This window comes from Atractosteus spatula, chromosome 4 (genome assembly GCF_055471065.1).
Source record: "Atractosteus spatula isolate fAtrSpa1 chromosome 4, fAtrSpa1.hap1, whole genome shotgun sequence".
NCBI classification, from domain to species: Eukaryota; Metazoa; Chordata; class Actinopteri; order Semionotiformes; family Lepisosteidae; genus Atractosteus; species Atractosteus spatula.
Genome location: NC_142709.1, coordinates 69,371,214 through 69,386,142, shown reverse-complemented (window position 1 = coordinate 69,386,142; position 14,929 = coordinate 69,371,214). Strand labels below are relative to the sequence as shown.

Below are 14,929 nucleotides of genomic sequence, written 5' to 3'. Positions count from 1 at the left end.
AGAAATACATATATAATAAATTGCTTTCACATGTAGGCCACATTTTCAGTGCTGTTCGCTGAGTACAGATTGCACTTGTCAGGCGATAGATGAGAGCATGCAAGCCAGGCCCTCTGTACTGGAACAGAATGTGTATATCATAATTACCTTCTGAAAACCTGATTCAGTCTTACATAAAGTGTGTTTATACACTGCAACTTCATCTGTATCCATAGCTATTATTGCACCATTTCTGTGACCTGTTGGCGAAATAACTATGTGATGTTTTTTTCTCCTGCAGACTGTGCAGAGAGTTAAGGGACAAAGAAGAAAGTTGGCTGACCTGTCAACAGCAGGTCAGGCATTTACAGGAGCAGCTGTCTGAATGGGAGAGAAAGGAAGAGGACAGAGTGAGACAAAACTCCAGAACAGAAAATGAGAATGCAACCCTGAGAGCTGCCCTGAAGCGAGCCGAGGAGGAAATCACGGCGCTGAAGAGCGAAAGGTTATCACCTGTTGCGTTTTATTAATACCGTAATGAGGGGCGCAGGAGCTCATGCACTGCTGGCAACTCGGGGGATGATGTAGTGAAGAAAAATGTAAATAAATCTGCTATAACACAGCCAGGCACGTGTTCTGCATTACTGTCAGGCACACTGGCTACTAGAAATACCTCAGATATTATAAAAGAGTGAAACTCCTTAAATTAGATGACTTAGAAATCTGTCTTAATGTGCAGTGAGACATTTGCAGGTTTGTCCATGTTCTTTCAGGCACACACACATGTGCCTCCTCTTTTCAAAGCACAACTGTTTTCCTCAGTTACCCAAACACCCTGCCAAAGAGTATAGCACCTGCAGTTTAGCTAACGTTGTAGGGGAAAACACAGCATGATTTAAAAAGAAAAACAGAATTTACCTCTTCCTGACTATATTGTTAATGACTTGTTTGTCTACTTCCTGCTGGTACGCTATAAGAGTCACCAAGTCTAGCTAATCAAACCTCAGTAGCTAAGACTGCAAATATTAGTCACTGGAACACTTCTGAGATCAGTATTTGACCGTGACACTTTTTTTTCTCCATAAAAATAGATCAGAATGAGTTTGAAAGACAAATGTTTTCTTGCAAGAGCTCAAGATTGAAAGGAGTGCTTTTTGAAGTTACAAGAGTACAGGCAGTACATATATACACATATAAAAGTTTCATTTACTGGTAAACAATAAAGCTATTCATATTCCTATTCTGTTAAGGACATCACAACTCATACTTTAAAATGTGGGCAGAGACCACAGCAGTTATTTTGGGATCTTTCTCACTTTGCATGCATGGCTGTGTCATAAAATTGTTTTGGTTGCTGAATGGAGTAATTTAACATAAAAACAGCGAGGCATTTATGTTGGTTAGAAGTGGAAAAATAATATGCACACAATATTGAAGGATCAATTATAGAACTGTGAAACGTCTGTTATATTGGATTCATTTCTGAATCCTTTGTCCTTTGTCTTTTAAATATATCATTAGTCATTATAAAATCCTACAGTATAATGTGACATAACTTCTATGAAGACCTTTATCATCCTTCATATTTGAAGTGTTTTTGCCAGTTCTGTGTAATTCTATTTCAGAGTGGAGTTAAAAGAACTCAAACATTTGTTAGGCTATATGCAGTAATGACCTACTTTAAAATTGTTTGAGAATTATTTTGCCATAATTTATTTGAAAAATGATTGAGGGAGTTCAGAGAGACATTATTGGAATTGCATCTTATAGCGATTGATAAAACAAATATTTTCCTTCCTCCTAATTTACTCTAGACATACAATTTGGGGGATGTTGATGTTGTTCTCAAAATATAGTGTAGGCTAACCTGCAATATTCCTGGTAATAACGTAGTTGACTATGGGCTAGACAGAATGAGAACTTGCTGGTTATCATTTTCATTTCAATCTTATTACAAGATGGAGGACCATACTGAATAATTCAGACCAAGCCTTTGGGTAAGCTCTTTCTGTAGTTTTTGTTTTGTTTATTGCACAGCACTGGTCACAGAAAAATAAAAGAATCTCAGGATATAGGATATGTTTTGTCATGTTCAGTACTCACCCAGTTTGGGATGACCAGTTGTTTCAAGACTAGGCTTTCTGACATTGACTCCTACACCTTCTCAGGAGTGAATAATTCATGTGTGTTTGACCCTCCCTCGGACACGCCCACAAGCAGAGCCATTCATTCTTTGAGCTGCTGCAAGCTCCATAGTTCCTGACAGGAGAGTTACTGCTAACTGGAGGACATCACTCACTGACATCACCGTGACCCTGCAGATACTCATAGGAGTTGCTGTTCGCTGAGAAGCCAAACAAACTTTGACCAGCTTTTCCCATCTCTACCCTGCTGGTGCTCTGACACTTGGGAAATTCAGGTCATAGTTGTATAGTGACATGACCCAGGCACTTTTAAGATGACATTTTATGACTGTTTATCCAGAAGATTTTGGGTAGCAGAGCCTAAAAATTCTGGCAGTCCTGTGTTATGAGAAGCAGGTTTACTAAAAACGGCTTTTTTTTTACCAAGCTTGTAAAACTGGTGTAATCAAAGTAGGGCAATTCTTTTGTTGACATCAGATTATTTCTAGGTTTTTTTTAAAGTCAGTTTTGGAACTGAAACAAAGCAGTTCAATTTTCTCACAGGATGCAGAAGCTTAAAGGAATAATTCTTAAGGCAGTATGACTAATTTCTATCTTATGTTTCTGAAACTATCATTTTAATGGAGATGTTTGGTTGGTGCCTTTTTTCATTGACACAGCACTAAGAGATAAACTATTACCACACCGGTATATTTAACAGGCAAAGTAGGTCCTGGGCTGATATGTCATGTTCTCCTTTGTTCTCCAGTATTGCACATTTGCTCACTGTTAGCTCTCCAACCTCAAAGCTTAGAAAACAGACATAACTGGGTTACACAGCCCTTTAAAAGAGTGACCATTTCACTTAAGACAGAAGCTGGCCACGGTGTATTCTGGTGCTGAAGGAGTAAATAATTCTCACTGAGAGATGAGAGAAACATATCGTCTGCAGTTTGGGGGCTGCCAAACACTCGACACCATTGCAGTATTACAGTCCCAAGTGTCATAGTGAAATCCATAAACGTATATGAACCTGAAGTCTTCATCCGCCCTTTTATGTCACCTTTTACATAGGCCTGCAGTTATTATACTGCAGCTCTGGCCTCCTTAGGTAAATGGACAAAGGTATGGACCTTCCTGCTGTCACAACAAATGGTGCTTTTCACAAATACTCTCATATGCACATTTTATGACCCATTTAATGGTAAACACACAGGGGAAAAGAACAAGTAGTTCACTTCTTATACCCGTCGACTGAAACTCACAGTGTGAATTTGATTACAAGAGTCTCTTTTTCAAATTGGGCTCGTCTGCTTGTGAATGCTAAAAATAAGGCTTTTAGTACGGGGAATAACTAAATCACTCTCAGCAAATGATGTAAATAAACTCATGGATGCAGCAATTGAAAGATCTAAGTGAAGGAGTTCCGAGTTTTGTAGTAAAACTGTGCTGGTAGAATCATATATTAGAGGTTTTCCTAGGATAGCTCTGAATTTGGAAAGTAATGTGCCTAAGATTGCAGAGTACGAAACGTGCACGCACATGAATTAACTGCTAAAGCCACATACTGTTTATTTTTCCCGTGGCTCGCGAGCTGCCCTGAGGCTTGGGTGAGCTCATGCAGTTGGGGTCTTGGTCTACTAACGTACCTGCACATACTGTATAACCTTCAATCTGAAAAAAAAAATTAATGCTTCCTTTAATGTCATTTTCTAAAGATATCTGGCCTCAAGAACCAAAATTAAAGACACTGCCTTAATCCTAATCAGATCCACATTCTACCAAGAATTTCTCTGGGAAGCAAAACCCAAGGAGAGGGGAAGGGACTTTTCCCAAAATAGGACAGGTGTGCACAAGCACGATGACGAATATGTGATGTGATTGGTAAAGATATATGGGATATTTTCATTGGAGTGAGCAAAATATACCACGTATTCCAATTAATGAAAGAAGGCTTCATTGTCAGATAATTTTATTTTTAACATAAAGCTGAAAATTAAAGGTTTTATTGTTTTCATTTGCTCCTTACCTGAAGTTTTAATGTGCCCCTACTCACTGGGTTAGATTTATTCGACCAAGTAATAACCTTCTTTGTAATATCTTGGAAGACCCTTTCTGCATTAATCCAGTTAAGTAGCACAGACTGCATTTTCTTGGCAACTACAGCGATTTACAAGACAGTTGTTTCATAAGACAAATAACCAACAGAATTATTTTGCACTGACAGTTCTGTGAAATGTTCTTTGGAACCCTTTAACAAGGGGATAGGTTAGAGGGATGTTTGTAGTATGACTGCAAAAATATCACCTCCAGAAATTGTTCTCTCTTTATACCCGTGCAAATGAAAATTTCTGGGAAACTGACTTCAAAACTTGGATGATAGTAATAATGAAGAGTAAAGAAATGATGATTTATTCACTTCAGTTTACTACTCACTGATCTTTCATTGAAATTCACAGCAATCAAAAAATCTCAAAATATGCCATGCAGTCGCCTTTCCATATCAGTTTTTAGATCGTTATTCTTGGTAATAGAGCATGAAAGGCATTGTTTAGTAGAAAACATCTGGAGGATTTCGATGTTTTCTCTCCCAGCTGTTTGAATTATTGCTTTCATGTTTTTGTTTGTCACGGGCACGTTCCGAAAAGACACAACAGATTATAAACCTTATGTGTGAGTGGTTAAAATTACAGCAGGATGTGGGCTCCCTACTGATTGCAGCAGATTAAAAAATATCTATTGAGATGGCTATGGCATTTGTATAGACTGTTTTTGAGCTGTACGTCCAATTAAAAAATTGATAGTATTTATATGACAAAAGGTATTCTTATTAGAATTGTTATGCCATGCTTCTTAATTATGGTACGTTTTCTGGTGCGTTATTTTTCTTCTGTGCAGTGTGCAAGAAACAGTGTTATTACCCAAGGGAAGAGTTCAGCAATGGGATTATTTTGCAGTAGTACTGCAATTAAGTCCCTTACCACAGCTTTGAATTCAAATGTCATTTATTAAAACTTAAAATGTTGTTGTTAAGAATAGGCCTCAAATATTGCAGACACAGTTGGGTGTTAATACAGCAAGCACCTAAAACATCTGTCTGGGATCTTGGACTAGTCACAGACTTTGCTAAGTTATTGTGATACCATAATATAAAGTATGTTTCCCATGTGCTGAATACATATTTGTGTCTGACTTGCCTTGCAGAGAAACCACAGTACTCTCTCACCAGAGTACAATTCAGCAATTGCTAGAGAGCTTCAGACAGAAGATGGTGGATGCTGAACATCTTAGGTCACAGGTATGTTGCTGTAAGGCAAGTCTGGCTTCCACTTGAATTAATTTTCTTCTCTGCTGCCAACAGACCCAAAACGTCTTGACTCGTGCAAAATAATTTCCTAATCTGTTAACCCTGTATGACTGGCTTGAACATGCCTGCTGTGTGATTGTTTTGCCTTACATTTGAATTAAACGCTGGATGAGTAAAGGGTTAAACTAATAAAAAAGCTGACATGCCTTTAACATACGTAAAAGGGCTTTAAAGCAATAACACCTGCGAACAGAGTTTGCAGAGTTCAAAAGAGTTCATATTTATATTTTGTCCTCTAAATCAGCTTTATAAGGAAAGAAACTTGTTGAAAATCTGTCAAATCTGCAACATCTCAGCACAGTGTTCCCATTGCAGTTTGCAAACACTGGCCCACAGAAATTGTAAGGCAAGCATAATACACCACAGCCCCAGATAAAACAAAACCAAAAAACTTGATGCCCGTTCATTAAACAATGCCGTTGTGCTGCTGATGTGGCCTTCTCAGAACAGAGTGTCACTTGCATTTGTCCACAGTGTCGGTACTCCAGCCAAAACAATGGCAGCCGAGTCTCACAGGACTGAGCTCCACTTGGGTTTGCTCACAAAGCTTCAGGCCCTGTGCAGTATCCATGTTCAACATCCTTCATTTTCTCCAAGGTTGCTGGGAGTTCCTGCAACGTTGTAATATTAGCTGAAATGTCTTTATATAGAATAATTACATGAAAGACTGGTTGGTTTCCTGAAACTCACACGGATGCCTAACCAACTTAAGGAAGCGGTCACCCAACCTCACACAGCACTTGTTCTTTTACTCTTTCATAAAATGTGGGGGCCTTATTCTGGTGTGAGGAATTTCCTTCAATTGCATGCCTGGTAGTCCTTGTTTATTCTTCTTTTTTTGACGATTGTGGTGATAACTTTTTTTCCCAGCACTCAATTGTTCTCTGTTCATGGCTGCTTACTGACGAAGTTGTTTTCATGAATCAGAGATTTACATCCACGTTTTCACGAGAAGGCTTATTTGAGATGTGCTGTACCATCTTTCCAAAACCAAGAAAAGGCACTTATTTAAATTATTTTTAATTACCCTCACTCTTGCTTTCAGGCCAAAGAAGAACTTGAAAACGAAAGAGCCAAGCTCTCCTTGCACTTAAAAGAAAACGAGCTGAGCTTGAGAAGGGAAGCTAGTGTGGAACTAGATATCGAAAGACAGAAGTTTCAGGAATTGCTCCTGAAGTACCAACACGAGCTTGAAGAACTCAGAAGAAAGGTATTTAGTTCCCTTTTTTGGATACCAGTAAATGCGCAATAATTAATGGTTCAGGTGTATGTTTATAGGAGTCTAGTCCATCACAGGGCAGACACACACCAGGGCCAGTTTTCTCAGAAACTTTAACCCACCAGTATTTTGTGGACTGCGGGAGGATATGGGGAGAACACACAAACTCCACACAGATAGCACCCTAGATTTGGAATTGAGCCCAGGGCCCAAGCACTGCACGGCAGCGATGCTGACCACTGCCCCACGGTTTATTCGGATGGAAAGAGATTTCCGAGCAGACTAAATGACTTAACATGCCAGGGCTTTGAATGCATGCCTGATTTTTTGTTTTTGTTTTCGCAGGTGCCAGACCTTGTTCTTACTGCTACCCAGGAGCTGAAGGCTGAAGTATTGCTTCTGGAAGAAAAACTCCGGGAGGCTCATCTGAGCTTGACCGAGAGGGACAGCCGCAAAGATGAGGAGATTGACAGTCTGAGGAAGGCGGTGTCTGCGCTGGAAAGCCAGCTGGCGCACGAGAAGTACAGCATTGACCACTTGCTTTCAGAAGTGAGACAGGAGGCTGAACAGAAGTCAATAAAGCTGAGCTCCGTGACTAAGGAACTGGAACAATTAACGCAAGAATCATCTCAGTTGCAAGAGGAGGTGAGCAACAGCCACAGCACTAAGTGTCAACACAGAGGGTTTATTCTAGCAGCAGACCCCGGCACTGAGTCACGATTCCTATTTCGTCCTGTGGCATGCTCGTTTTCTGGAGGGCCTTCTGTTCACGGCTGTGTGCCTGGCCAATTCACACAACGCGCTGGTTAGTCGAATTTTACAGCTGACATACTCTTTTATGCTGAATAGAAGGTGCTTCTTTTTTCAAAGAAAAATGCCCTCTTATGTCCTGCCTTTCATGGCATTTTAAAGATAGCATGAAGCCATTTTCATATCTGTTCATGATATAAAATCAATGCCAGAGGCCTTTGCACGCCTCGGGCCCTGTGTTTTTTTAATTCCACGCTTTCACCAGCCAGTTATAATAGTTTTATTGATTCTGAAGCGCTTAGATTTAACAGTTTATGAATACTGCATGACAGGGATCACACAGGGCTCCAATGATAAAGTTCCATTTGAGAAGAAGCAGGAAAAAAAAGGTCAGATGCATTTCTCATTTTTCTTTGTTGCTGTTAGAAAATCTAAAAGATTGATTCCATAACAAAAAAAACTGCCGGGGTCTTACGATGTCCATTTAATCACCAACAGACTGAGCCCTGATTTGATAGTGATTAAGAGGTCACGCACCCTTCGCCTTCTTTAAGGCGGAACTTGGTGTTTTGCGGAATAGACAGGCATTGTGGAGGATCCTTTCCTCTTTCTCGTCACGCAGTGTTGCTGTGTTAGGTGGGCGGTGAATAATTGGCCGCGCTCTCCTGAGATCTGGCAGGGTGGAGCCCGGGGAGATTCTGCTCTCACCACGCAACAGCGGCTCCCGTTGCTCAGTGGGGGGGAATCCGGAATTGGCACGAAACCGTGCGAAGCCTAACCTTACGGGACTGCAGCCTTGATTTTCTTATGGCTCTAGTGCTCTCATCTACTCTCCTCGGCTCTGGGTTTTGCGGGCGTCTTTAAATCATTGCCCGTTGGGTTCCCAAGCTATAGATGAGATGGGTTCAAATACATGAAAGACTCAATTAAGAGATAAGATAAGATCACTTTATTGGCCCTATACAATCTCTTGCATTAGGAATTCATCTTTTCGCATACATGAGACACAGACACACAGGCAGGGAGAGAAGCTGGGGGTCAAGAGTGCAGGGTCAGCCGTTTAGACAGCGCCCCTGGAGCAGTTGGGGTTAAGGGCCTTGCTCAGGGGCCCAACGGAGTAGGATTCCTCTGCCAGCCGCAGGATTTGAACCGGCAACCTTCCAGCCACAGGCGCAGATCCTTAGCCACAGAGCCACCGCTCCGCTCTGGTCGTATCAAAAGTGAAGAAGACTAAGGCTTCTGAAGGACTGGAGTTGAAGTCCCTGGAACTGGCCTGGAGGACAGAGATCAATAAGACGTGTGTCTGTTAATGTCAGGTTTCTGTGAACAGCGTGGGAGTAAAGGTGTGGATAAAGCACTGAGTTTGGGAGAGGGTAGTCGTAGCAGCAGTAGTAATAATAAGAATCACAAAACCGAAAACAATAATGTCAGAAAAGTGTTTAATGACAACCAAAAGTGAGACAAGTTCACCTTTACTACATGCAGTAAAGCTGGTAAATGTGTCCACTGGATCTAGAACCCAGTTCTTTCATTGAAGAAGGCATATTGAAAGCATGTGTCACTGTAAGTGCGATTCCTTTTTTTATCTCACACGAGCACATTGTAAAACTTTAAACTCTGTAACAGAGAACTAAAGGTTAACTTGAAGTAAAGGTTAATCTGTCAGGTTAAATGTCATCAAAACCTGACCTTTTTATAAATTGGACTTGTAAAATACAAACAGAGATAGTTGATGGCAAACCGAGTGGTATTTCTGTTTTCAGGACATTTCAAGTAGAAACAGATCACAAATGTACTTTATTTAGTTTGAAGTTTTTCTCTCGTTTCCGGCATTCTTTGGTTCTTTTTATGATTCTGAGGATTGTCTGGAAACGGGTATTTGAGGAAGACAGTAATAAAAATGCAAAATTCATGCCTGGATAGAAAGGCATGATCCAGCTCTTAAAGGGGAACTACTTTATTTTTAGCAGCACACTGCGTGTCACTAATTCAAAGGAGAACAAAAGTAACGATTGAACAGTGAGCAAAGCTGGCTGACGGTGCCACCATTCTTTTTCTTGAAGGGTAGAACAGAGGCTGTCCAGCGTAAAAGGATCAGTCTGATGTTTCAAAGGTAATTAGGAAGTGAGTGAAGAATAGAATTTACTAAAAACAGAATGAGAAAGCACCTTATCTTAGAAATTTGCAAACTCATTGTAATCAGTATGTGTATTATTCTATATATATATATTATATAGAGAGAGATGGAGGCACAGTTCTTGAGTCCTAGGTTTGATTCCAGACTGGGGCACTTTATGTATGGAGCTTCTGTGTTCTCATTGTGGCCATGTGGGTTTTCAGGATGTGCTCTTTTTTCCTCCCATGGCCCAGAGACATACTGTCCAGGTTATTCTGCGTCTCTGAATTGTCCCCGGTATGTGTATGTCCTGTGATGGACTTGCAGCTCTTCCAGGGTGTATCCTGTCTCGTGCCCATTGTCTGCCAGGTCATATTCCAGCTCACAGCTGTTCTTTATTGGACTAAGAAAACTTTGAGATTAGATGGATATGTGCATTCTTGATTGTGCCTTTAACCTTTCGTGTAACATTTCTCTATTTGAGCTAGCTTTCACATACTATGAGTTATTTCAGAACATTAAATGTAAATGCCAGACAGGTTTAAAATTCTTTATGCATGCTGTATCAAAGAGAAAATGATCGAATCAGACAAGCAAAAATATGATCCGAGCTTGTGCATATTTCAGTCTCCAAACCTTTTACAACTCTGGCTTGAACATTCACGGTGCAGCCAATAGGTGGTGTTATTACATATGTCTTTGAAGAGCAAAATCAGCCCCAAACTTGTGGCAGAAGCTTTCTTTGGCTGGGGGGGAGGGATATTGGGAAATAGTTTACATCCTTGTTTCCAGTATGCTAGTATGAGGGAAGGATATTGTTTTAAATGCACATTTCAGAGTCACTCAGCAAATGAATCCACTCTGCGTTCTGGCCATTAACATGATGTAAATGTGCCGTGAGCCGACTGCATGTCAACTGGTTTTAGTCTGGTTTACGTGTGGTATTGCACTGATTTCTTGGATGTGGCTTCTCTGCTCGAACATTAGGGCCTGATGAGAGCAACACGCAGGCATGCAGCCCAGATGAGCGCCGGTGCTGTGATTTGTGCTTTCAGAACTCCCTGCTCCAGGAGACAGTGCGCAGGGAGTGTGAGGAACGCTACGAGCTGACGGAAGCTCTGAGCCTGGCCCGGGAACAGCTCCTGGAGCTGACGCAGCTCGGCAGGGGGCTCCAGCTCTCTCGGCACTCCGGCAGTCGGAGCAGCCTGGCCTCGACCCCTCCATCTGCCAGCAGCCAGGGCCAGAAGAGCAGCAGCAGCAGCAGCCGGGGCTCGGAGATGCAGATGAAGTGTGACAGCGCGACGAGATCAAGCGGATGCCCCCAGATACCTCCCAGCTCCTGGCTGGGCAGTGGGAGTAAGGGGATACCCCCAATCCCCCTTCCACACCCTCCGCGGGGGAGCGCATCCTCCATGAGAGAGTCCAGGCAGCGAATCGCAGCTGCGATAAGGAGGCCAGAGAAAATGTGAGTCACCAGCGCCTGAAGAGAACCCCTTCGCTGAATGTTTTCCATGTGATCAACATCACTTTGCAAGACTTTCCCATTTTTTATTTTTTTATGTATTTTTTTTTGATTAATTGGCAGACGTAATGTTGAAAATCTGCATGGCATGGAACTCATTTCCTCTTTAAAACGCTCCACATGGGATTTTTCTTTTAAACCCTTCAAGTGCTGTCTGACACTGGTGTTCATTGGCCACCTATCACTGTCACGACATAGCTGGGAATAAAAAGAGGGGTTTTGTTATCTTAATTAACAGTCACTGTGTTTTTGAGGAAGTGCAAGTCGGAATTGGCAGAGTATTTTGAACAGTTAAAGTGGAAAAATAACTGATCTTTTACTGTTTCTGGAACATATTAATTTCTATGAACTCACTTTATATTGGTCCTTTTTTAAGGGTTTTACCAATGTTTTGAGTGCCAGGGGATGGTATTTACAGGAAACTGCAGTTAGACTAAAAGTATCCTGTTTGCATTTGAATGTTAATTGTACTCTGCTGGGCAGAGACGTCTGGTTGTATTTTTGTTAAAATAAAAAAGCTCTTTGGCAGGTAAATACTTTTTTTATTAGATCAAGTGATTGATGCCCATAAAATTAGTCAAAATCCTGTGCTTAAAAAATGAACTTGCACTCTCTGTTAAAAAAAAACACCTTGGTTTGTGGATAACCTTTAACAGACAAATAGCAGGCTTGAATGGCACAGAAGGTTGGCAGTAATTTACATTGAAGGCTGTCTCAGAATGGATGAACCTGACTGACTTCAGGCAAGCCTCCGAAACCCAGGAGATATTAAAACATAAGAATAACCTGGCAGCTGTCTGCATCTGCAACCCCAGTGTGTTTCCTTTTAGACCTTTCACAGCTTCTGAAGGTGGGGATGGTCATGTATCAGACACAACCAGCACATTATTTACCCTTTTTGTAACGAAAGAGATCGCCACCTCTGGGGGCGCTTCCGTTCAACGCAGAGGAGTCTGGCTTCGTGCCTTGGCTTTTGTATACACAAGACGGTAATCGGTTTAGTGTGAAAACTGAGTAATCATCTCAGTGATACGGCCTGCACAGCGTTCCATCATGCAGCCATTCATGACCTGTGCAACTGATAACCATGTGATTGGAAGGGAAACCTGGGCATTAATCAGGGTTTCAGGGTGTATATAATTGTTTTAGTTGTCGTTGCAGTTTGGTGAATTTGGTTTCAGTTCCTGCTTCCCTCCTCTTGCAGAGAGCAGGTGTAGCTTTTGTTCCCAGTGTGAGTGACTCACTGCTCACGGGCTCCAGCAGTCCTGTGTGAGCCGCCTGCCGTGGTTCTCACACTCCGCAGCTGCACACGCAGCCATGAGCTTAAATCATTCCATCCATGGGCCATTGAAGGACAAACAAATTGCATAATGCTTCCTGCTAACAAGCACCCATTTGTGTTTTCAACCTCTTTGTCATGTGTTATCCTAAGAGACACCCAAGCAGTTTCAAATGTGAGCTCCAGCCTATTTTAACAAACGTAACCTCTAACAACCTAAAGGCTCAGCTGTATTGCAAAATTATGTACTATATACAAAATAAAAACAACACAGTAAAGCCTGTAAACATCCCTTTCTTTATAAAAAAAGACTTTTTCAACTTTAACATTTTAATCAGTTAAATGTCTACACATCACTCAGTGACTTAAAGTATTTGTTTATATCAGGCATGTAAAATACTAAGGAGAGACTGTTCTGGTATTGTTCTTCATGAACTTCAGTCCTTTTGTAGAAGTTCAGAAACTGACAGTCCGTGTTTCAAGAAAAGATTAGATTTTTTTTTCCTGAAATACACTAAGTTGTAAAGTCTTTTCATCCATCATAATTATATCTGAATTTATTAATTCAAAGCTAAGCATATGAAGTGTATAAGCAGATATTGATTTGGTGCAATGTTACTTTTTCCACTGAAGTGATGTTATGTTACAATTGTGACATGATTAATCTAACGGCTCTATACAACTTCATAAGGATCCAAGCGAAGGGACATTTAAAGAGAACAATAAAGGAAAACTTTGTTCTTTTGGCCATTTTTCATGTACCTCACATTGACGTAATTCTTTTCTGAAAACAGGAAGGAGGATACCGGTGAGCACACAATAACCTGTTTTCCAATATCTTCAGCCCAAGGCCCCCTTTAACCTGGGAATAATAGCACAGATAAAAGAGGTTATGTTTCTTTTAAAAAATGTTTAACCTTAACGTGGCTAAATTTACCCCTTATTCCCTTTCCTGAGAAAACAAAAAAGTACAGCCAGAACATTGGCGTAGCTCAGCAGTGTTTTGCAGATTTGGACCTGTAGATGTTTGTGCTGCCAGACTTCACAAGTGAACTGCCAGCAGCAGGGGAGGCTCTGGTAAGCCCTGTGTGTCTGTGGACTTTCAGAATGGTGTGACTTCATGCTTGAATGGCATATCCAGCCTACTGTGATACTATTTTTCCTGTGAAGTGTGTTGTTATTCCCTTTGTCAGAAGTGCTTAACATAAAAGAACTGAAGCAGGCAAAAATGAGAGTTTACAACCTCCAAAAAGAAATGCAATAGATTTTTGGCTGTCCCTAACGCAGTTCAATTTCAGAACTATGGCTGATAGCAGGTTATAAGTGATCCTGCTCTGCAATGACATTTGATGAATTTAACACTTTTTTTAATTCAACATGAATTAAAAAAGTCAACAATTTGCCAACAAACAAGCTTAAAGTGTGAAAGAGTTAAAGCAATTAAAAACAACAACACCAGTATTAGATAGATAGATGTCCTTCTAGTGTATTAATATCTGTTTCTGTTCCTCTGTTTCCTTGTTCTCTCACCAAGCATGTTTGGTTAAAACTGTTAATAGTTTTGACACAATTCGCTTCTAATATGATCTGGACCACTGAGGGTGAAACACAGCAGGGCTCCCCATGGTAAAGTAAGTCCGGGTCTTTTAACAGAATCTTACCACTGAAAACTCTAACACTACTGACATGAAGCATTCCTTAAAAACCTTACAACTTGTATGCATCATTGTCATGTCTTTGTTTTCTGTCTTTGTGTCTGTACCAAACATTAGCACAATTTGTTTAAACAAGTGTTTCAGAACACAGTTATTGCTATGGACGTATTTTGAAAAAAATCTGCACATTAAAATGCTTACAAATGATCATTTGTAATGTGTCCCACCCAGACCAATTCCATTGTATGTACTAAAAATGGATCCATGTACATTGTCAGATGTAAATTGAAAGCTATCTTGCATGCTACTTCCACGTACATGTTCAGAAATCAAATATTTGCTCACTTTCTGATAAATCAGCTGTTTTTTTGGTGAACTGCTGACTGTGAGCGTGCTTGGCATTAATTGGATTTGCTAAAAAAAAACTACCGGAAAAAAAATAATGAGAGAAAACAGCTTTTTGTACTTTAGGCACTAATGAGGGAGCCTGAGCTTCATATTTAATTGGGTTTGCACTTTTTGTTCCTTCACTAGGATAAAGTCATTTGTTATGTTCACCTTCTCAGCTTATACACCAATGTTTCAAAGTATTGTAGAAAGTATTCTAATACTTAGTTGCCATGCAACTTCTTTTGGACCCAAGTATTTTAGCCCAGCAGGATTACTGTCGCTGTTCCTGTCCAGAACAATGATTTCTGATAACAGATGGCCTTAAAAACCATTTGCTCAAAACAGGTAACAGGTCTTTTTTATTTGTTTGGTTTCCAATTTTCTGAACATCAAAATACTTCTAAGAGGACCTCTCTTAGGTAAAAATGGTCTGCAGTCATTTCGTTGCAAGCTCCAACATTTCATCTGTGAGAAAGCAGGGAAAAAGTTATTACAGTTCCTGTCAAACTGGGATGAAGGTCACCGTATG

At 40.6% G+C, this 14,929-nt stretch overlaps 1 protein-coding gene across 1 annotated transcript in view; it reads left to right on the top strand.

The window, feature by feature from the left end:
• lekr1 (Leucine-, glutamate- and lysine-rich protein 1) overlaps positions 1-11,605 on the top strand; it is a 45,864-nt gene extending 34,259 nt beyond the window's left edge. Inside the window, exons 8-12 of the mRNA XM_088913499.1 lie at positions 281-484; positions 5,307-5,400; positions 6,515-6,679; positions 7,034-7,333; positions 10,610-11,605. Coding sequence (XP_088769625.1) covers positions 281-484; positions 5,307-5,400; positions 6,515-6,679; positions 7,034-7,333; positions 10,610-11,023 — 1,177 coding nt within the window. The 3' untranslated portion in view covers positions 11,024-11,605. The remainder of the gene's footprint in view (positions 1-280; positions 485-5,306; positions 5,401-6,514; positions 6,680-7,033; positions 7,334-10,609) is intronic.
• Positions 11,606-14,929: the final 3,324 nt, after the last annotated feature.